Source organism: Epinephelus fuscoguttatus, linkage group LG20 (genome assembly GCF_011397635.1).
Source record: "Epinephelus fuscoguttatus linkage group LG20, E.fuscoguttatus.final_Chr_v1".
Lineage (NCBI taxonomy): Eukaryota > Metazoa > Chordata > Actinopteri > Perciformes > Serranidae > Epinephelus > Epinephelus fuscoguttatus.
Genome location: NC_064771.1, coordinates 21,225,839 through 21,250,500, shown reverse-complemented (window position 1 = coordinate 21,250,500; position 24,662 = coordinate 21,225,839). Strand labels below are relative to the sequence as shown.

At 40.3% G+C, this 24,662-nt stretch overlaps 1 protein-coding gene across 1 annotated transcript in view; it reads left to right on the top strand.

Annotated features, from left to right (window-relative positions):
- Window positions 1–24,662, top strand: part of atrnl1b (attractin-like 1b) — a 109,204-nt gene that overhangs the window by 58,895 nt on the left and 25,647 nt on the right. Inside the window, exons 24-26 of the mRNA XM_049563058.1 lie at window positions 1,678–1,835; window positions 7,043–7,104; window positions 16,202–16,280. Coding sequence (XP_049419015.1) covers window positions 1,678–1,835; window positions 7,043–7,104; window positions 16,202–16,280 — 299 coding nt within the window. The remainder of the gene's footprint in view (window positions 1–1,677; window positions 1,836–7,042; window positions 7,105–16,201; window positions 16,281–24,662) is intronic.

The following is a 24,662-nucleotide window of genomic DNA, read 5'->3' as shown; positions in this document are numbered from 1 at the left end:
AGTGGGTATTATAGGTCCCCTGAGGAAAGACACCCAAGGACACTGCAGTCGTCCAGTGCCACCGTTTATCTCCTGCCCTCCCCTCCTCTCAAGTCATCTGCCACTTTTTCCCTCCCCACAACACTGACATTTTCCAACCACTAAAACACGTTAACCTCCCGCGCGCCTCCCACTCCCCCTCACGCCACCTTAACCTTTTGCGGAGCACCATCATTAATATTTGAAGTTGGGTCCCCTTTCCCCCCGCAAAGATATTGTGTCTCAGAAGGAACGGGAGCCTCTTCACAATCGACGAGAGCGTCGAAGCGCCTTTGGGTGGGAGGAGGAGGGTGATTTCAATTAAGATAAACGTGCTCACGTAGCCACACTCAAGCTGTCATTTTCACTTCTTTTGTTTCAGAGCTGTGGGTTGGAATGTCAATGTTGAGGACCCACTGACACGAGGAAGAATAAGAAATGACTCGAAGCATTTAGATAGATGGAAAATGGACTTAGATTTTCAAGAGCTTTGGTTGGGAATGAGTACGTTTTTATTTCATGATGGGTATTAAGAATCTTTCATAAACAAGACACTTCACTTCTGACCATATTGAATTTTATTGAAAGAAATGAAGAATCAAATTTGGCCTGTTGTAAAATGAAATTACACCCTGCTCATAAAAACTGAACATAAATGGACACAAACAAATGTTTATAATAAATAATCAACCCAGTCATCAGGAAACATTGCGCTACATTACAGAGAAATACAAAACCGTACTAATGAACCTTCATTAATATAGGCCTATATTTTATCTACAAGTGCACGTCACACACTGAGCGAGCCGCCTGTTAATGACGCTGTCGGCAAAGCAGTAATGATTGTGCTAAGTGGCTAATGGGCATGTAGCTACTGACATGTTTCAGATGATACGTCATGTTTGTAGTCGACCAATGAAGATGAGTTTACATATCACCTTGGGTTTGTCCTTCACCTTCTCAAAATGATCCCACACTTTGGATTTCCTGCCCGACATGTTATTAACTAGCCTGTGGAATAACCGCAGGTACCAGCCCTGGAAATTAGGGGCCGTACACATGCCGCATCTTTAACCGCCTGGAAAACGCGTACAGATGTAAAGCTCTCCTGTCTGACTTCTGAGCATGGCCTCTTCCTGTGTCTGTCCTTTCAAATTAAATTCCCACATGGTCCAGTCATAGAGGTTTTGATTTAGTTTGACAAGGTGCAGCTCAAAATAGTTTTTTTTTTTTTTTTTTTTTTTAGACCGCCCCACAGGCATAAACCGTTAAATTCCAGGTCTCAGATTTACTAAATGCATTAGCTGATAGTGGTGATATGGATTCAAATGATGATGATGTGCCAACATGACTCAGTCATGACCTATGGCCAGCAGTCATTTTTTCAAGCTGTTCTTTTCCCCCACGTCCATTTAAAAATAACGACATGTAATTACAAAATAAAGCTTGACTCTGTTTAGGTCAACCCAAAAGAAGTGTAATGCACTTAAGACATAATAATAATAATTGCTCATGAGAGCTTTCCTGTTCCAAATGGCTCGATAAACCCATTAATGGATTCATAATGATATGTTGCAGCCGGTCCACCTCCGTCTCTGTATGTAGGTGAGTTATTTGAAATGGCAGCATGCTAAACGTGACCTCTTTGCCCCCCAACAGCTGGAACCATCTCTGGAGAGGAGGTGCCAATTGTGTCCAAAACTAACATCAAGGAATACAGAGACAGTTTCTCCTGTGAGAAGTTCACCTTCAGAAGCAACCCCAATATTACCTTTTATGTCTACGTCAGTAACTTCTCATGGCCCATCAAGATCCAGGTAAGGACTGTGTTTATGACCTTGGACGGACTCTTATGAAGCAGATAACACAGTGATCCAATCCTCCCTCCGTTCTCTGTTTCAAATTGCTCCCTAGATATACAGTATAAAGTATGAAGTCGTCCCATTGAAAAACAACTGGTCCTACATACATAAAGAGAGCAGGAGCAGCCTCTACAGATGCAGAGCTTGTTGTTGTTGTCGTTCAGGGTGATTTCAAGTGCACTTTATTCTAATTACAGATTTAATGAGCGATGGGTAGCGTGCATAGGTGCACAGCTCTTTTTTTATTTTCCTTTTTTTTTTTTAGCAAGCAAAGCATCATTTAACCTTTCCCTAACCTTCACCCATATGTGGTGCACTGTGCAAAAATACAACACAGTGACAAATAAACACCATTTGCTGTCAGTTATTATGGATTTGCAGGAAAACAACAATTAAGCTATTATCAAAAAATGCTCCCGGTATAGTCTCCCATGCAACAAAATGAATGATAATGTTGCATAATATCTTCTGGATGTGTAAATAGGCTGTTTATAACTGTTTGCTAACAACTTCCCTATATTCACCTAAAAATGATGATATATGTATGCCAAAAAATAAATTAAAGCCATTCAGTCTGCAACAATTGTTTGTATACATATATATATATATATATATATATATATATACACACACTTTATTTATATAGCACCATTCAAAACAGTAACAAAGTGCTGTACAATAAAACGAAACACATTTAAAACACAGGGAGAATCAAATAAATAACATGTCATCAAATGTCACCAAAGTAAACGATGAAATAAGAAAGGACAAAACTAATATCAAGATAATAAATGGGAAGTAAAATCAATGAGATAGCAGTAAAATAGACAGCTCAGATAAAGAAGCACATTTTTAGGAGAGACTTAAACGAAGCCAGTGACTCAGACAGCCTTATATCCTCGGGCAGGCCATTCCAGAGCCTCGAGGCTCTGATTGCAAAAGCTCTGTCCCCTTTAGTCTTCAGCCTATATTCTGGGACAAGCAGAAGACCCCTGCTTTAGGATCTCAAACTACGCAGAGGTTCATAAGGAAGTAAGAAGTGTTTCTTTGATGCTGTTCAGCTCATTGCAGACAGGCCGCTAGTCCAGCACCTGCTAATATTTGCCTGCCGTTTTTCTTCGATAACTTAAGATCCAGACATTTGGGAGGTTCCTTCCAGGAGTCGAATTGTCCATAGAGGTCTACTCCTCTCTTAAACAAACGCACTCAGTTGTTAAAACTGGTAAAAACATTGATTATAGGACGAAGAATCAGTGTTTTTCCTAAGCTGTTCGGCTAGTCGCGGAGAGGCTACTAACTACGGTGGCCGACACAAAAATGTGAATTGCCCTATCTAGATTTACTGTTTGGTGTGTCTGTTCTGGGCTGCTGAAGAAACATGGCGGTCAGCCTTATGGACTCCATGGACAAGGACCTGCTTCTTATGTAGATATAAACAGCTCCTTTCTAAGGTAAAGGAAAAATGACAAACCGTATTTTTAGGCGATTATACACTAAAGGAAACATACCCATTATATTTTGTTGCATTTCTGCCAATGTATCCCCCTAAATCCTACACACTGGACTGTTAACAGAGGCAATTTTACAGAGGAACTTGATAGATACAATTATCATTCCTAATGATAGCTCACAATTACCTTTTTGCTAATTAACCCACTTCCAAGTATTGATTTTTATATTTGTCCTGTGCCTCCCTTTCACGAGGCAGATGATTGGACCGGTGTGGCGATAATATCTCTGGGGTCAGTCCATCTGTGGAGGTGGCCCAGTAATAGTTTTCTATTAGATTTCCTGGCCAACAGTCACTTATTTATTATGGACTGGCCCGGGCTGTTACAGCAAATAGCTTTTGTAACAGGATAAGGTCTCTCTTTCACTTGCTCGCCTTTATGATGCAGGGATAAGAGTGTAGACCTGGATGAGATAAAGCAGAATTTGAGAATGCACTTCTGAGCCTTAGTGATTAGGTTCTGACGCAATGAAATCAGCATTTAAATGTAGGTAAAGATAGTAAAGGGGAGGTCTTGAGCTAAGATTTTTCTTTAAATCATCATGTGTTAGTATAATTGTTATCTGAGAGGGCTGTCCAATGTAATAGAAGTCCACTCGTAATGGAAGTACATTCTCAAATGATGCCATTGATCGGCTCAGATAGATGAGTTGAAATTAAATTAACCCCAAACGTATTGCTTTGACCTTATATTATGGGAAAAGCAGGGTTGAATGAACCGCCCACATACTAAAAAAAGCCAGCCAAACATCTGTGTGACGTGTGCTCTTGAATCATGTTAACCATGTCAGTGAGCATCTCATTTCAGATCAGTGATCTCAGTCTTTATATTAAAGAGGTTGAAAGAAGTCAAAGGTGGGAGATGTTTGCAAGGATGATGAAGTTGTCAGTAAAGAACATCAGTCCAGAGGGATACTTTCCTTCTTCTTTTGTGTGTATTTAGAACGAATACATCAGCTGTCATTGATAGACTGAGTCACCAAAATAAGTACCTTTTTGAATTTCTGCCTTATCAGCATTCAAAGCATTTAACATGATGCAAGTAATCCACCTCTAATAGCACAATTTGTGCCCTATTACCCGAGCCTACGTGCTATCAACCGCAGGGGGCTCAGTGCTACTGCACATGACGTCGTGTTTGTGTGTCTAAATGCGCTCAGGGCAAAATGCCTTTAAAGCATCTACAGTAGATAATGACGTGTCACTATGATGAGGCCTATCTGATGTGATTTAGCTGCTGGGACTGTGTGTAATCCCTCTTTTAATGAAGGTAAAACACTATATCTAATCCATTATTTACTGGCCATGCTGCTGATGTAAATCCAGTGGTGGAAGAAGTGTTCACATCCTTTACAACAGTAAAGGTACTCATACCATACTGAAAATAGTCCATGACAAATCAAAGTGCTGCATTCAAAACCTTACTAAGTAAGAATATGTTTTATCAACAAAATGTACTTGTGGTATGAGCAACAAAAGCACTAATTGTGTAGTAATATGTCCCCTGTCAATGTTAGTTTAATTAACTATTAAATGTGATGTTTTTGGATTAATATTTCTCTATCACTATGTCAAAACACTAGTTTACAAACTTTTTTTGCTAAAAAAAAATAAATAAATAAATAAACTTTGTACTGGAGTCTGGCTTTGAGCATAGATAAGTTTCCTGATAAGTTCAGTTTTAAATATCAAGGGTTTTTTTTAAGCAAAAATGTAAAAATAATGGACATAACTACCGTGACATCACCCTTCGGTTTGTAGACTTCTGTTTTGAAGCCTCGAGTTCTGCATTTTTGGTGCTTGCCATCTTGGCTTTTTGCCTCTCCCCCTCCTCTGCCCGTATCACTTGTGGTGTCCCTCAGGGTTCTATCTTAGGGCCCATTTCATTTGCACTGTACAAGCTTCCATTAGGCTCCATTTTCAGCCAGCACAATGTCACCTTTCACTGTTATGCCGGTGACACAAAAATGTATCTTCAATTAAACCCAGGGGATTCCAGCTTCATCACATCCGTCCTTAACTGCCTCCAGGATGTGAAATCCTGGATGGCAAAAACTGTCTTCAGTTAATGATAAATGCTAACAGAAGAGGAGAGAAGGGTAGATCTGAGTGAAAGGCTGGAGACACTGACAGTCTGTCAGTATCCTTCCCTTAATTATGCGTAACTTTAAGCCTTAATAAAATGTAAACAGGTGAGTGAATTAAGAATTAACCTCCTGTACAGTTGTCATGAATGTTGACATTATCTATAGACACCAAAACTGTTTTTGTACCAGGCTGTAAACATGTTTGTTTCTGCAGTTAAGTTTGGCATTTTAAAATGGGGGTCTGTGGGAATTGACTGGCTTCTGGGGCCAGCCTCAAGTGGCCATTCAAAGAACTGCAGTTTTTGGCACTTCTGTATTGGCTTCATTTTTCAGCCCTGGAGGTTGCCACTTGGAAAATACTGAGCATATGACAAGATAAATGAGACTTGGATTATACTGCTCGAGATTTGTGACAGTTTGTAAACTAAGACAGCAGATGGGTTGTTGTGAACAGTTTGTCACTTGATTTAATAGAAGAATGAAAGTGTATGATTTTATTGTAATATTTAGTTGTTTATTGGATTGTGTTGTTTTTTGTGGTTTTACAATTTGTAAACAGAGTTATTAAAAGATCTAAATATGCCAGTATCTTTCATCTCTGGCCTCGAGCCATTGATGTGGAAACAGACATGAATTCAACCCACCTCCTCCGGCATTTTGATTTGGTATTATTGTTACTGTTGGTGCTGCTGTCACAAAGACAACCAGATTGCTTACCATTTTTCAGAGTCTAGCAACTACTACTACCAAAGCTGTTACACTATCCCTGCTACTGGGGATAGTAACTGCAGAAAACTGACATTGATACTCTTTGGTAATTGGGGATAGCTCCATGGGAAAACAAAAGCTCTATCTTCTTCCTGTTTTGGTTGGGCCATGGTTGAAGTACTTCCTTTGTGCTATAAATCAAGCCTTCATTTTCCCAGGAGATCATACGTGGTGAAAGCGAGGCATATAGGAAACCAATATAAATCCTGATGGTGTCATTTATTCTTTAGCCATTACATTGTGCAACCAACATTTACTTCAGCATGAAAAGTTAAGGCAAAAGAAAGTGTATTTCTGCTTTAAAGAAGAGCCTGTCAAAATGCATTACATAGACATATTTGACACAAGTCATACTCAATAGATGTATCAATAGATTAATGTCCTGAAACATTTTGGAAAAACATTTATTTATCAGAGGTTGTGGCTTGTCTACAAACAGAAATCTTTCTGCCCTGTTTTTATCTTTCTTCACTGTATTCAAACAGACATTTCTTTCCACGAGCAGAAGCTTTTACAGACGAAATCTCGTTAGTGACCTTTTAGCTGGTCCATTCTGCTCTAACAGCAGAACTTGAACTGTCGACACTAAATCGTGTTAACCCTTTCACGGTGTCACAGATCAACTGGGAGGAGTCAGTCGGAATGAAAGTGTTTTCCCCTTAGAATTAAATGATCATTAATAGCATAATAGCAGTCCCTCATATACCTTTTAGTAGGGTGATTCATAACCATGTTATGTTGGCGTTAAATACTAGTTATCCTTGGTAATTTGTCTTTTTCTTCTTTCTGTCACACAGATTGCCTTCTCCCAACACAACAGTATTATGGACCTTGTCCAGTTCTTTGTCACATTTTTCAGGTAAGTGAGTCAAATATGAATACGACTTACACATACACACTCGATCATTTGTTTCATCTGCTCAGTAGTCAAGAAGCATTATCCAGAATTTGACCTACCACCTCTTCATTTTCCGCCCCTTCTTCTTGGGGCTTATTGAGTTACTTGACCCTGTTCTGTTAACTGAGTACATGTAAATGCATCTTGTGTCTTCAAGGCAAAGATTTTCCTTTTTCAAGTGGCAGATGAAGCAGCCAGTAACCATTTAAATAGGTGCATATTGCTCCGCGAGTGCCGTCTAAAGAGAAGGCATGGGCGATCAAGATACGAGGGGCTCTTAATGATTTTTCATCCAGAGAGCTGCGATGGAAATCTTTTCTCATTGAAATGTTTAAAATGAGTCAATTGAGTTCTCTGAAAAGCACAGCAAAGTCTGAATACATTAAGAGGATGTGAGTATAATTGGAAAATGTATGCCCTGAATTAGATATTGGCATTTTTAAAAAGCTTTAAAGGATCAGCATTGATGCTATCCGTCTTAGAGATCTCTCACAAAGCTTTAGTTACAGTAGTCATGCCAAATCAGTCAGATCGGCAGTGGATAAGTTAAAGGGACACTTCATCATAAAATAAGAAATACATATTTTTCTCTTACTTGTAATGCTATTTATCAATCCAGATGGTTTTGGTGTGAGTTGCTGAGTGTTGGAGATATTGGCCGTAGAGATGTCTGCCTTCTCTCCAATATAATGGAACTAGATGGCACTGGGCTTGTGGTGCTCAAAGTGCCAAAAAATGCATTTGAAAAACTCAACGGCAATGTGTCTTTCCAGAAATCATGACCTGGTTACTCAAGATAATCCACAGACCTTGTTGTGAGCACCTGCTGCTTGCATCACTGTGCAGAAGGAAGTGTGCATCTACTCAGCTAGCTCAGTTGTGCTAAGTGTGCTAGCAGGAGATACCAAGGCTATCAAATGAAGGCTGGGACACGGTGTCATGTCACATCTTATCATTCTGGTACAATGCATGAGCAGTAAAGTCTGGTCTGCACTTGCTGAAAGCCTAGTAGCACGTGCATTATCATAGAACATGGGGATGATCTTTAAGTTCCGTCAGGTCAAGCGCACCCAAGGAGGCTAAAAAGAGTGCCCCCAAAGAGCACCTGAGTGGACACCATCCTTTTATTTGTAGCGCTGTCTGTTGTAGCACTCTTACATAATGGCTCCAGTTACATCGCATGTGTAATACCCCATAGCTCCCATGAGGTCATTAGGCCTTCATTTAATAGCCTTGGGAGATGCACACTTCTTTCTGCGCGGTGATACGGTTGGTGGGTGTAATTCAGTAGTAAGAGACATTGGAAGGAGACATTGCTGTGTAGTTTTTCAAATGTGTTTTTATGGCCCTATGAGCACCACAAGCTGAGTGTCAGCTAGTTCCATTATATTTAAGAGAAGGCAGACATCTCTATGGCTGCTGTCCCCATCATTTGGCAACTCACACCAAAACAATCTAGATGATAAATAGCACTACAGGTAAGAAACAAATAAGTATTTTTGATTTGGGGTGAACTGTCTCTTTAAGATTGTTTCCATCATTAGATCAGTGTCATCTGTGGGGACTGTTATTTTCACACCTAACGCTGATAGCAACCATGCTGCAGTTTCAGTGTATATGTTTTCTCCATTTTATGTCAAGGTGTGCTCCCCAGAGTAGCCTGATGGACTAACATATTATCTGTGTAGCTGTCAAGGTGGGAATAGAAGACAGCCTTCGCCTAAGGCACCTGCCCATCATTGCCCGGCCCACAATAACTTTCCTGAAACGCTGTCACACAATCAGTTATCTTCTGCCTCCATCCGATCAAATTACAGTTGAATAGCCGAATTCAGGAATTCTTGGAAGGAAAGGGGAGAAGGACGGTGCTTATTTTATCTAAAAATGTGTCTGACAGCTACTTGCATCATTTGCACAGGAAGCCATTTTAAATAGGGTCACTGAAGGGGCACGGGGAAATAAACAAAGCAACAGTTTTGGTCTGAAATAACAAATGAGTGAGCACTTTTCATTGTGCTCCATAGCAAGGATGTAGTGTTTTTTTTATGCTCCTTTGTTGTTGTTTTTTTTTAACATTTGTGGGGACCCTTCTTAAGTAAAGGGTTTACCGGGTCCTCCCCCAAGAAATTCCATGCATTCTGGTGAGTTTTGAGACGCCAGTTTGCGCCTTTTCTGCTTCACTTTATGGTGGAAATATCATGGTACTTCCTGCTTCAACCGTGCGTAGTTGCTTTTTCCTTCTGCCCTTTTTTTAAATAGAATGCAACCATTGTTTTTGAGGTTACAAATTGTCACCACCTACTGTGTCAGAGTCCTGCATTGGGTTTGATATTTGGCGGGGGATCCCAGAAAAAAAGACGATTTGCAGGAGCTTTTTTTGTCTCAGTTTTATTTAATGAAAGAACATTTGGGTTGGATCCCAGGTGTTGGATGATAAATATATTAAAATAAAATGATAACACCAGTAACAATAATTTTATTTAATGTTTCAATGGTTTAATCCTCTGACTCTTCTGCGTCAGGTGGATTATGAGAGCCTTTTCTATCAGGCGCATTACTAACAGGTGTGTTAACTGTGGAGATGTGCTGCTCAATATTATGAGAATAAGCAAAAAAATATTAATGTAAAATGTATTTCTTGAATAACCTTTGTTTTAAAATATACTGTCTTTGTTTCTCGTGTATGAAATACGCTTCTGAACCAGATTATTTGAATAGCTCATTGTTATTATAGGATCTGCAGTTTTGGGTTAGGCCTTGAATCTTGTTTTTGGCAGCCCGGGTCAAGTTGTGGAACTTATTGGCCATATGTGCAGGTGGCGGTTGGGGAGCAGGTTTTGAAAATCCGACCCATGCAGGACTCTGGTCTGTGAGTTGTGTTGTAGCAGTTCATTGAAGTAAATGTCCTCTGTTACTGTTCTACATATTGAGGGGGGTGTGTCGCCTGTGATCTACGCCTGTGGCCCAAAAGGTTGTACTCCTTTCTCTTGGAAATTTTTGTTTGAATGGTATTTACAGAACTCTACGTTCGTTAAAAATGTATTCCTCTCGGATGTGAAATGTATTGAATTCTGACACTCGCTTGCTCTCTAAATCCAATGGAAATCAACCCAGGCAATCCATTACAGAGCACACAGCTTTCCCTGTTTGCCAGCCTAATGTTGCGCATCTTTTTCCATCAGTATGCATTGTGTTTTTTCTTCCTTTTGTTTTTTCCCCACTGTTGTGCAGGTTATACTGATTGTCTCCAGTCTTTTCTGCATCCTTGTTGTCCAGTTCTCACTGACCCATAAACTCAGGAAAAGCAAAAGGCCCTGATGCAGTCACAAGCATGTGTGTGCGTGTGTGTTGGTGTGTGTGTGTGTGTGTGGGGGAGGTTTGGAGGGGATGAACCTGCGGGAAACATAATCAGCCTGATGACAAAATGTCAAATCACCCCACAGGGTTTCGAGACCTCCTTGTATGCGAGATAGAGGGTGAAGAAATGATGGCATGACTGTGAACGATTTCTCCCACTGTTGTTTTCTCTTCTGAGTTTATTCAAATATCGCCTCACCTTTTACACGACAAGCTGTTAGGAAGTATTTTTTTCCAACATTTTCCACATGGCTTCTTCATCTTAGTGACTTTATACGCAATGTTTACTTGCACAGCACTGCCTTAGTTATAATCTAATTAGAGACTGATTGTTTTATGTGTTCTGATTAGATGGTGTTGAAACTCTCTAATAGGATGCTTCGCTATACTTGCAGTGGAACCCTAGGGTCTAATTTATACTAATTAACAAGTGTCTTTCCAGTCACATCTGCATGCGTGTGTCTATTTACAGAATATGTGTACACACGCACATTACTGTCACTATGTGTTCACACCATATAGGTGCGAGCGGCAGACTTATTAGCAAGTATGCATGCACTCGTTATTTATTTATCACCAACTTCATTTATAAAGCTCTCAGAGAAGGTCGAATGACACAACACACAACTAAAATGTTTGTCATTTCTAAATATTTTAAAGAGGTTCAGGACTATATTTCACAATTTTATTTTTATTTTGACACCTACATGAAATAATGATGCCTCCTTATTTAGCATTTAAATGTCTTCTACTTCGCATCTACGTACTATAGATGCATTTTTATCTTTTTAAGGGTGGGCAGGGGATCTTTAGAGGGAGATAACAGGTCAACAGTATATGCCACAGAGAACTGTTATGCATCATCTGAAAGCTGGGAAACTGATGATTAATTTAAGACGCAGCTCAGCACTCTGTCAAGTTTTTATAGTCATAGGTATGTAAAAAACATTGTGTTTCATCAGGCACCTGTTCAAACTTTAAAGCTTAGAGTAATTTTAAGGTTTAAAACATTATGATGGAAGTATATGATGGTCATTCCCATGATAGATTATGTCTCAGAAGTTGTTGCACCATTTTTCCAGTTGACTGGAAAATTTACACATTTTTGACCACTTTAGAATCAATAAAAATGGTCAAAAAACTTTCCAAAATACCACATTAAGACACCAAGACTTTGAGGAACACCATAAAAAAAATCCATGCTTTGATTTGGTGTCAGAAACTATTGACATTCAGAGATTTTTGTAAGAATTGTGTTTTGTGGTTGTAGTTTTATGAGGCTCTGATTATCCCAGAGGTCACAGTAGGTCATTTTATACAGTGGTATCCATTTCAAAAATGGTCTCAGTACAGTGAAATGGCTACTTTGGGGGTTAGCATCATCACACTCCAGCATGCAGAAATATTCTAATACGTTATATGCAAATAACACATCTGTATTGCTCCAAACTGCATAGGACTACCATAAAGTGGGCATGTTTGTAAAGGGGAGACTTTTGGGTACCTATAGAATCTGTGAAAATGAACATGCCAGTTTTTCCCTCGCCAAAATTTACCCTAACTTAGCTTTAAAATTCAGCTCAAGACAGCCTCTGAAATACAATAATGTCAGCCGGTGTCCCCGTGGAGAGGAAGAGGTCAAGGGTGCTCTTTACAGAGCTCCTTGGATCATGTTTTAGAAGCCTAAAAAGCCAGCAGAAAGCAAGTATAGATATTATTGATTGCTTTCCCATGCGGTAACTGTAGCCTTGTGGTTACAGAAATGAGCTTGTAATTAACAGAAAGCAGCTCTGAGTTCAGTTTCCTCTCTGAGAAAGGCCAATTTCCTGATGTTACACATTATGTGACAATATCACCATCAAAAATGTGCTGCCTGCTATTGAAAATGCATAATAATATTAATGTGAGATGGTATAAAGAACATTAGGATTTGTCTGAGATCGCAACACTCAGCTACTGTCCTGCTTTGCTCATGAGTAAATTTGGGTGAGTGGAAGTGCACACCTACAGTTACCGGTACTAGCTCTACAAATCAACCTATCCAATGTCAATAACTACTTCTAGAAAACTTGAGTGCATCTTTGTGTAAGGAATTTTATATTTGTCCTTCACTACCTTGAGGCGTTACAATGATTGCAGAACTTCTTTATTAACATCAGAAGCGGGAGGAACAGCAAAGGAGATTTAAGCTTCTTTACTGTCTAAAATAGTGACGATGAAAGCCAAACATCTGTCTAGGGATTTTTGTCACTTCTGCCACATGAAAATGTCATTGAAGCCCCCACAACACCCCCCTCCCTCCACCCATTCACTGTTATCTTCAAAGGTTTCTAAGATGGTGCAAGTATTTCTAAAAGAATGAAAGGCTTCCCAGCTCGTGCACCTCTAAAATAAATTCCACATGCGATGGCAAGATGTTTGAAGCACAGAGTTTCCCATCGCTCAACGCTTTAATCCTACTTCCCTTATTTTTTTTTTCTTTTGCTTGGTAGCCCCCTCTTTGCTTTATTTCAGAAGCTGTATTTTCCAAGTGTTATCACACAGACGCTATCGCCTTCTTCAAAGATCCGAACCGATAGATCTAGCAGGTGTGGCCGGCAAATTGAAAGCCAAGTTGAAATATCAAACAAACGGGCCTGTGAAATCAGAGCTAGTCATGTGTCTCTGGTGAAATGTGCCTATTGGACGAGGCTGCCAACTTTAGAAATGTTGCGTGTCCCTGAAGACACAGGCTCATTGCTCATGTTACAGTATGCGTTTCCAATCCAGATATGATTGTCTTTGTTCCTGGACCTCAGCAACAGGGTCATGTTCCCTTCTCATTCAGTGAGTGGACAATAATTAGAGGAAAATAATTATTGAATTTTCTTATCTTTCACAAGAACAGGAGTTTTTCCTTATCCACTGTCGGGGTCCAACGCATACTGGAGCTGCTCTGGTGATCAAGCAAAGCTTTGTGTTAAATGTAAGGCAGCAGATATAACTTAAGTTGTTAAACGTTGCAGTCCTGGTGTTTCCGCTGGTAACATTCTGCTGTTAGATAGTAGTTTCTTGATGTAACTTAAGATGTATGAGCAAGAGAAGGAATGAGACAGAGCCTGGATGCTGACGGCAAGAGATGTGACGGATTATCACAGTTTATAAAAATGCAGCGCTGTGATGACAGAGACATTTCATACACCAGACATATATGACATAGATCTCATTCATGAGTCAGCTGTCTCATCACTGTGTGTCCCAGACTTCAGTCTGCAGTGTGGTTCATACACTTCACTGATAAACCTGAAAATTATACAGTAACATTCACACCAAATACCGCCAGACGTAGAATCTAATAAAGTTTGTCTTCTTCTGTGGGACACATTGAAGACATTGGATCCACTTCTGAGTTCTTGTCATAATTTATCTATTTTACATAGTATTGAAGACCAATTCTTCTGTAATTCACGACATGAGCATAGGCAATGAATTAAGTACCTATTTTGGTTTACATTTGAAACACAGAGGAGAAAGTGAGGGGTTAAAAGAAATGCCTGCCTTTAGGGGATGTTAGTATTCTATGTATAATTCTGAAGTGGATTGCTTTTATTCCCCCCCACGTCTCTTCATCAGTAGTCACTGACAGTTCCTCCTCCCATACACCTTTAATCCTCTGTGTATTATTAGCAGACAGGCTACACATTACGTCATAAAACAGAGTAAGAGACACCTTCACTGGTTGTTGAAAAGGCTTTTTGTCAATAGCAGATATCTCAGGGTGATCTTTAAGGGTCGTTCTCGTCTTAATATAACGCCTTATTTGTAAGAAACAAAAATAAAATCTAGTTTGGGAGCAGGTCTCTCAATTTGATTTTACCTTTTTTATCCTATTGTTGGAAACCACGATCTGACGTACATTTAAAAGTAGCCTAGTTCAAACTTAACTTCTGACTCAGGTCGCAGTTTGGGCTGGGAGAGAATTACTGCCTCAAGCAAGGGAGTTCAAGTGTCTTGGGGTCTTGTTCACAGATGAGGGTACAATGGTGCATGGGATGGATTGGTGGTTTGGTGCGACTTCTGCAGTGATGTGGGCGCTGCGTCAGACCATTGTGGTGGAGAGGGAGTTGAGCCAGAAGGTAAAGCTCTGAATTTACTAGTCCATCTACGTCCCAACCCTCACCTATAGTCATGATCTCTGGGTAGTGACAGAAAGAATGAGATTGCAGATACAAGCGGCTGAAATGAGTTTCCCCCGTAGGGTGGCTGGGCTCAGTCTTAGAGATAGGGTAAGGAGCTCAGACATCAGGAGGGAGCTCAGAGTAGAGCCGCTGCTGCTTTGTGTTGAAAGGGGTCAGTTAAGGTGGTTCGGGCATCTGATGTTAGAGGTGTTCTAGGCACGTCCAACTGGTAGGAGGCCCCGGGGCAGACCCAGAACATGCTGGAGGGATTACATATCTCATCTGGCCTGGAAATGCCTTGGAGTCCCCCAGGAGGAGCTGGAAAGTGTTGCTGGGGAGAGGGACATCTGGGGTGCTTTGCTTGGCCTGCTGCCCCTGCAACCCGGCCCCAGAAAAGCGGGTGAAAATGGATGGATGGAGGTCACAGTTTACTAGCTACCTAGATTGTAAGGGTTACACCAGCTGAAATAGTTTCAACGTAGTTACAATTTGAATCTTACACCTAGTAAGTTGGCGAAAGTCCTCCGTAAAATCGTGGATGTTATTGTGCATTGTTTGGAAAGGTGTGATAACTTGTAGGATGAGGAGCAAATTACATACACCAACTGTTTTAAGTCGTTTTTCTCCGTGGTGTAACCAAATAGTGACACAGCGTACGATCGAACAATTTAGTTTCGATGTATTGTTTAGTGTAGACTTAGGAGAGAACTTGTGTTTTAGCTCGTTCAGCAGGCTGCCGGATTGTTTATGAATGGGGTCAAGATAATCAATTTGTTTATGATTGAGCAATTAGTTGAATTTAAAATAAACTGACACTAATACTTGACCTATAATTTCGTGCCATATATCTTTACCTAACCACAATGCTCGGTCTCCCACATGTTGCTCTGACAAGCTGACGGAAAGTGCAGAAAGTCTCTTCAGCACATAATAATCTTAACGCTCTCATCTGTCATCAGGATAATGAAGTGGAAGCTCTCAATCAGTCATAGTTTTCTATCCCAGCAGCTCTCAGACCTTGTTGAATTTCCCTTGACTAATGATTTTACTGTTGGGTTATTAATTGAAGCAATCAGCCAAAATATCCAGTCTACTAAGAAATGAATGTGCTACCTCTTTATATCATCTCCCCTGTTTTGTCTTTAAGTTAGAAGGGAACTTTGAATATTTGAGTCTTTCCTGTTTCACCTCACACAAATGAAATGTTTCTATATAAAAGCTTAGTTAAAGCCAATCCAACCCAAAATAAGGGACATAAGGTCTTTAACATGTACGTGTCCAGTAATGGACCAGAATGTGGAACTATTGAATTTCAGCTGGTGATGGATGTAATGTAAAGATAGGGATTCTTGCAACATGAAACTCTCCTGGGTTAAGCTGCATATGTTTGTACTCAGTATCTCCTGTTGCATGCAGAAATGCTTTAAATACCCGAGGGACGACTGCTCCCTGTATGTAAAGAATATGTGCGTGCACTTTCACGGTGACAGCTGCTATTAGTTAAAGTCATGTTGCTTGATATCGTTTCCTCTCTTTCATTCCAGTTGCTTTCTGTCACTGCTCCTGGTGGCTGCAGTCGTGTGGAAGATCAAGCAGACCTGCTGGGCTTCACGACGGAGAGAAGTAAGTCCAGAGAACACGTTCATTCTCTTGACATATGACATACACCTGACCGTGGCAGTATTTAAATAAGGTTCCCCCTCAAAATGTCAGCTGAGGCAGCATTTTCCCAAAATTATCAGAAGTGCCTACAAACCTTCAAATAAACATTGTAGTTGCATTTCCACTAACCACTTTCGGTATAGTACCCTTAGAACCGTGTAACCCATACAGACATGAACCTAAACCCTAGTCTGTTTAGTATTGCCACCGCAGACAGATCTCTTATTATGTAGCAGACGGGGGCTGGGGTTACCAGATGGTGATAGCTTGATAGCTGCATCACTGCCCCATCCGCTGTATTTTCTCCTCACAGATTGATGATTGATTGATTGATTTTGTATTTTGGGTCTCGCACACTTGAGCAGGATTTCTACTTGTGCGTCAGCTCTATGCAGAGCCTATGCAGTAGCCTACTCACGTGGCCTACGCCATTGTGAGCATTTATACTTGTGTGGTGGTGTGTCTGTGTCACTCAGTTACACCTTTGAAAACACCAGTCAGCGGCAGGGTTTCTTTGAATTGCTGTGAAGTTTAGTTGATTCAAAACACACCTAAAACAAACATTAAACATGGCTTAATAGAGACAATTTCACACACAATTAGACAAATCAGCTTCACTGTAACTTGCAGCATTCACAGACAAATACTTTTTCACCACAAATACAACATGTTAATGTTTTTAGCACAAGCCTATGGCATTTTACATTGTATACATTAGCCAAGAGGCTAGCAGACTTTTCCTCTACTCATATGAAGCCAGGGACAACAGCAACATTTAACAAAGGTTACATCTTTGTCACAGTCTATGAGATATTAAAAATAATGATTTGTGTATTGTGTACTTGTTGAGCAAGAGTGACAATTCTCTCTTGACCAGTCAACGGACTGCATTGTTTCTAGCTCCACCCTTTAGAGTCGGATCAGTGTGTTAGGTACCTCAACAGAGGGATGATGATAGGAATGGTTCTTTTGGTACCATTCACAGCTTTTAACAACTAAAATGCAAAAATAACTTTCTAATGTGTGAAGAACTGAACTGAACCACACTTCTAAATGAAAAAGAGGCTCATGGTGCCCCCATTTTTCTAAAACACTCTTGAAACCGAAAGAAAATTGCATTTTGGCAGATAAGTCCTCACCCATACATATGGCAAATACTTCTTTAAGAGGTATGACATCCCAGTATTTGATTGATTATCTTGTCAAGAATACATTTGGTTAAAAATTAATTTGATAATTCAGATAAATGGTGGCTTTTAAGTTAAGTGGGCTCGTGGAAAAGGTATGAAGGAAGCAAGCAGAGATGCTGCGAAATACTTAAGGTAAAGGGGATGGAATGAAACATTAATATTCAGTGCTGGTGTGAGAGATGGGGTTGAGAAAAGATGGGGATGAAAAGGGGTGAAAGATGAGATGATTGGCATCATAATTTAAAAAAGAGGGTAGGAAAGATTCGGCGCAGGGAGTTGAGGAAGAGAGCAAATGTATGTAAATTCACCTCACTGCCCTTAACTGCAAACTGCATGGGCTGGTTACAGGTTCTTGTCGGAGCAACGATCATTTCCATCTCTTCAGACTGAATCCTATATTCTCCTAGATGCTGTTTGATAGTCAATAGCAGGAAGTTTATTTTGGTGCACATCCAGCCTTATGACCTACAGTCTACTAATAAAGCTCCCACAATTTATTCCCCCTTTGGGGATGACATTGATAATCATAAGATCCAAATTTTATATCCTCTAATTGATATATGAAAATAAACAAGAATGATAGCTACCGTGACTCCGAATCGTGCCTATCCAAAGAATTAAAGTCAATAAAAATTAATGCAGGCAGATGGGCTCACGTCATTAAAATTCTGCTCACTATTCCTGTCTGCTCTTGGCATTCCCGTCATCTGTTTGTCGCTGCCCTTCAGCTGCCACATGAAAATAGATAAATAGTTAAATAAAAATCCCTCTCATCTCTTAATTTCAGGTGATTGAAAAGTTTTGTCACCGGAGGAACAAAATACTTTTTATTCTGTGAGGAGGGCTTCAAGATTTGTTTGCAGATGATGCATCCGTTTGTATCTATGAGTGAATGAATTACTTAATTCAGTATATAAATCTGCTGTATATATTTATCCCAGGTGTAAGCCTAGAGGGGATCATGTGTGTGTATCTGCCTATCAGCACTTAATCTTGAATACTACTGGACCCTCAGCCTCATGTTTTGTGTGCCTTTCATGGTTGTGATGATTCACAGTTGTTGAAAGCAACTGTTGTATTGACTGTTTTATACCGTCATTAACTGCTGACTCCTCACTCCTCACTCCTCACTCCTCTTAACCAGCTGTTAGGGCCCGCAAGTTTTCCGGAAATCAGCTCGGCTACAAACAAAAGGCCTTACCATCTGTTGTGGGCCACATTTTGGCCTTCATCATAGCTCAAAAAAACAACAACCATCAATTAATTTCATACCTGGTATGTGATGATCCACTGAAGTTCGGCACATCACGAGATGAATAAGTCACTTGTATTTGTTATCTTCGCCTCCATCTTGACTTTGAGGGAGCTAAGAGGGACAATTCCACCAGGTGTAGATATGCCAGTTTGTTCTGTCTATCGCACACACAGGGACCGTGAAACATTTTGCTTACCTGATTTTGTACACTTGTAGATTTTGTTGATTTGGTCATTTGGTTCAGTTATTTTTATTCACTTCATATTTGTGCTTCAGCCATAAGTGAGTATGTAGGCTACGAAGTTAAATGGTTTCCTTCTTTGGTCTGTTTTAGTTGTTTTTATTGTTGTTATTTCCTACTTTGTTAAAGCCTTTGCATACTATGTCAGTTGTTTTTTTTTTTTTTTTTTTGCTGCGAGAAATGTTAAAAATCAAACCTATTCCGAAAATTGAAATGACTGACGAAAATTTCAGAGTCATTGTGAAGACATGATTGACACAATGTGAGGTCATATTTACTTTTAGATGTGCGACAATTTCGAAATGACAAAAACTGACTCAGTGTGCAAAGGCTTTTACTCCTGATCTGCGATGCGGCGCGTCTGAGTGGACAGTTGCTCTGCATTTGAAGTCTGTGCTTCCCAGTGTAAAGTTCAGTCAAAGTGTTTAGCTAATTTAGTAACAGAACGTGATAATGTTTTTTCTTTGAAACACAAACCTCACAACCCTCACTGTGCTCACCCTGAAATCCTCTTGGATTCTATAGGGATTTGTTACCAGCTTTTGTTGGCTGCAAAGGCAAAAATCATTGCAGGTTTGATGGGAATGGATGCTCAATATCTGTAGCTACAACCTGTGAACTGACCAGCCTAAGATATGATAATTTTGATCACTTATTCAGTTAAACCTGGTTTAAACAAAGGATTTGTACACCCTCTTAACGTTCAATTTCAAAATGCCATACTAATAACCACTTAAGCATTTCTGCTGCATGGCTTTATAAACCTGAGAAAAACAATACCTTAAGGTTCCTGATGTGGCATTTTCAGCTGCCCTACTTTTGAGGAGAAGTTGTAAAGAAAAGCTATGTGTTGGTCACCTTTCCCTGAAAGCTGTGGCAGCCTTGAGGGTGTTCTTTAGTGCTGCCGTTGTGGGTGCTTCAGCTCTGCAAGTAGTCTTTAACAGCTTCTCATGTGGCGGTTCTCTCGGCCACATTTCCCTAATGGCCAAATCAGCAGAATAATTTGTAGTGATTAGTGCTGAAGTAGGTAAGGTCTGTCTTATATCCTGTCCGAGTAAATAGGTTTGATGTATAAAGTGGGGCATCCAGTGCATCACTTATGTAAGTACTTGTGTCTGAAACACATTGAAGCTATAAGGTCAAACGACTAGGAACTGCTTTTAAGTCGGCACACCTCATAAAGCAATCGATGTGAGCTTTTTCTGTTGATCCAGGCTGCTTATTAACACCATTTTGTCTGATAGAAAATTACCCATTCAGAATCACAGCAAGAATAAGCATTTTAGAATAGATTTTTTTATAACCAAATACAAGCTGGTGAACAGCTGGTGAAACAATCCCTGCGAACCTCCGACTTGAATCCTTTTCTCACTTTTGTTTGATAAACTCTATTATCAGTGTCTGACAGGTGCAGACATAATCAATCTCCCTTTAAAAAAACTACCCCCAAAAAACAAGATTTTCTGTCTGTAGCTCTAGCTGCTGCTAAAAGGGCAATTAGACACATATCCATTCATGTGTCCTAGAAAGGACTCTCTTTGCTTTTATGTTTTCTCAAATGAGACCAGACATTAAAAATATTAGTCTCCATTTTAACGTATGCACTCGTCTTTAGAGACATGATACGGCTGTTAACAAAAGCATAACTGCAGTTGTTTTGAGCTGACAATTTAATACCTGATAGAACGTTTAAACAAAGTACCTTTACATGGAAAAAAAAAACCCATGCATATAGAGCTGCAAAGATTAGGTCAAAAAAGAATATAATTTTCAACGTAAAATATTCAGCTCAGCTCACATCCCAGCTACATCAGCTGATCTCAAACAGCCCAATCAACTGATGGAGCAGCTGATTGATGGAAGTGAGTCAGCTGATAGATCACATGATTCTTTTCTATGCAACCAATTGGCAAATCTCATTCAGGGCACCCTATTTAAACTGCTCTGGCCTGCCTACTGTTGCTGCTTCCTCTGCAAGCCACTTTGCAACCCACCTCCACCCCAGCTCCTCCTTTTCATGCTGTGTCTGACTTATCAGTGTCATTTCTGTTTGTCACTGACGCTGGCTCTGTTCTGTTCCCGAGGGGTCTTTGCTGCTGCTCTCTCTGCCTTAGGCTTTCCATATATGCGCATGGAAGGGCAGAGAGGATTGCTCTCTCTACCTCAGGCTTTCCTCATTAGCGTGTGGAAGGGCAGAGAGGTTTGCCTTTCTATCATAAGGCTCCCAACAAAGGCATGTTCGAAGGGCAGGGAGGTTTCCTCTCTCCGCCTCAGGCTTTCCTCATAGGCACATGGAAGGGTGGAGAGGTGCTCTCTCTGCCGTATGCTTTCTGCGTAGGCCCAGAAAAGGTAGAGAGGCCCCACAACAGAGCCATACTGCCAAATATAACACTACAAATGGAAATAAAGTCGTCTTTGACTCAAGTGTTCCTGACTGAAACTGTTTTCTGGTTCCAGCTTCTTAAATGGGAGAATTTGTTGCTTTTCTTTGTCATTTACGACAAAAAATGAAGAGTCTTTGGGTTTTTTGGACTGTTTGTTGCACAAAAGAAGCAAACTGTTGTCACAAGTCGTCACTTTGGGCTCTGGAGAATTCTGATGAGCAATTTTCAAACTTTATGGACATTTTATAGACTAAATCATTAATAGATTCATTGTCAAAATAATTAGTAGATTAATTGAAACTGAAAATAATCATAAGTTGCAGCCCTACATGCAAATTTTTAATAATTAATTGGACTTATGTTATTTCTATATTTTTTACCCATTTAGACTAAATGCGATACAGACCTAAGGTACCATGATTATATTCACACATGGACTTAAATACAATCAACATTTATTTTAATATTTGCCTTTGCCCTTTATAAAATTGCAGTTTATTAAATTTTGATTATCTACCTCATCATCAGCAATAGCAGCTTGTAAAACAAGCTGCTATTGCTGTTGTATTTCTTTAGCTTTGTAGGTAATGTAGGCACCAAGTTTTAACAAAGAAGAAGAATGCGTGGAATATGCCTCGGGTTGTGATGTGTTAATTTGATCCTTTTTTAAAAAAAAACGTCCATCCTGAGTCCTGCATTGTTGTAGGACTGCTATGCCAAAACAGATGAGTACTCTTTTAAAGATATGCAGTATTCTTAGCAGCGTCTAATTATCCAGCATCTGCAAACCATTTTAATACAAGATTTAGGGGCGAGCTTATGATGCATTCATTATAAATATTTGCCACACTGCTTGTAATAGGAGGCATTTTAGGTTGCACACAGCACTTTGTCACATAGTGACTAATATGAAGTTACAGTCACAACAGTTTCAGTGGAATCTGTGATCTGACGTCTTGTATGATCTTAAATAAACTGATTATTTACTGCCAGTCTTGTCAAGTGCTGAACTGATTGGCTCTTCACTGAGCACTGTGTCCAGTTCATTTGAAAGAGCTTGTGAACAGACCATGCACTGACGAGGCCTGTCCAAATATGGGCTGTTAGGATTTGGGCTGGGAGCCATCTAATGCTCACAAGCCCCCGTTTAACATAAGTACATGGAATAAGCGAGCCTTAATGAGGCCACGAGAGATAGCGGAGACTGTAATGAGACACTGATCCAGCCGAGTGACATATGGATGTCTGATACTGATTGAACTTTTGGTTGTTTTTTATTGGCTTCCTGGTGTGAAATCTGTGTGAGGACCTCTCTCTTGTGCTCGACATAAAAAGCAATTTGTTTGTATGAAACCATTTTCCGTGTAATTTAGGATTTTTAGCTGAAACACATTGAGTATTTGTACATAACCAAGTTGGCATTGTCTGTTTGTAATTTTGAAAATTAGCCGTGCATGGAGGACAGAATTTTAACCAGTACCAGCCTCTAAGACGCTTAGAGCCATAAGGTGGTATTGACCTAATCTCACAAAGCTGATCTTTTACCACACTAATGCACTAATTGGATAAGGGCTTTCTTTTTTGTCACCAGTTGAGAGGACTCGGATCCAAAGGTGCAGCTGTTGTATTTGAATAATTTCAGCTGAGGATAGGTGACGAGACTTGGATTGTGAGTGGGGGGACAAAGGGATGAAAAGACGACAGCTGTAAATGCCACGGAGGAGGACGAGGGCTGACCTCTTTGAAGCTACCTGTGGGGGGAACGGGAGGGAGGGGGCGCTGACATTTCACGAGACTGCAACACGGAAGATGTTTTACACACAAACATGCGGATGTATCTAATGCAGCGCCTCGCTCTTTATCTCTCTCACACACTCATGCAGACAGACACACAAACACACCTCATACACGCTCACAACTTATGTACTGACTGTCGTGTGGAGCAGCGTTGTATTGCCGGCACTCTAAAAGCACTCAAAACTATTACTAAGCAGCGTCAGTTTAAGCACGCCATTTACTGAATTCACCAGTAACTAATTAGCATCTGTGTATTTAAAGCTGTCGTCAGTCAATGGAAGTCATCCTGGCCGTGACACTGGTAATTGCTGCGGCTGGTTGTTAACTGATGGCTTCAACCTGCCTGTTTTTTATAGCTGAGGACAGGTCATTGATGGATGTAAAGGCTGAGAGCAATGACCTGTGTTGTCTATAATAGTGTATCACCGTAAACTGTAACAATTATAATGGATGTAGCCACCATGATGTCACCCTGTAGTTTGCGGACTCCCATTTTGAAGCCTCAAGTGTCGCATTTTGGCCATCTTGGATTGTTGGAGCCAGAGTTGACCATGTTTGGATGAGAGGGTGAAGCTGTGCAGGAGTAAGGGGTGGATCTGACATATAGACTTAGGTGGCGCCTTGTAGACATGCTGTCATCCTCCATACAGTTTTTATAAATTAGCCACAGAGACGGAAACTGCCTTTTGTACCAGGCTGTTTATTTCTGCTGTAGAGCTGTGCATTTTAACACTGGGGTCTGTGTGGATTGACCCACTTTTGGAGCCAGTCTCGAGTAGCTGATTGAGGAACTACAGTTTTAGGCATATTTATAATTTAATATTTGATTGGCAGATGAAGTTGCATTGCGGTTCAGTTGAGCTAGGTTCACTTTTTTGCTGGACGACCCTGTGGTTGCGTCGTTCATGCAGAGCTCAAGTCGGTCTGAATGCAGCCTTGAGCTCTGTTTGCACAGGACTGAGACGCTGTACAATGATTTGCAAATCCTTTTGACATACAATGGGGGAAAAAGTATTCAACATGTCAAATGTTTCCAATAGAAGTTTTCCAGTGCAGCTATTAACATGGACTTCAGGCCAGACTTTGGTATTAAGAAAATAAAACCACATGAATAAAGAAATCGGAACATTTCAATCCATAAAATTATGTGCAATAAAGTGGAAAGACACAGGAAAAAAGTTCTGAACAGGCTGACTGAAATTTATTTAATACTTGGAGAAGCCTTTGTCTGCAATGCCAGCTTCAAGACGCTCCCTGTATGAGGAAACTGACCTCTCACAGTGCTCAGTTGGGATTTTGGCCCTTTCTTCAACACAGACAGTCTTTAAGTCTTAAAGATTGCGGGGGGAGCTTGTGGATCTTGACAGAAAAATTGCACTCTTAGAACTTCAACAATTAGTGTCCTCAGTTCCCAAACACATACTGAGTGTTGTTAAAAGAAAACGTGATGTAACACAGTGGTAAACATGCCCCTGT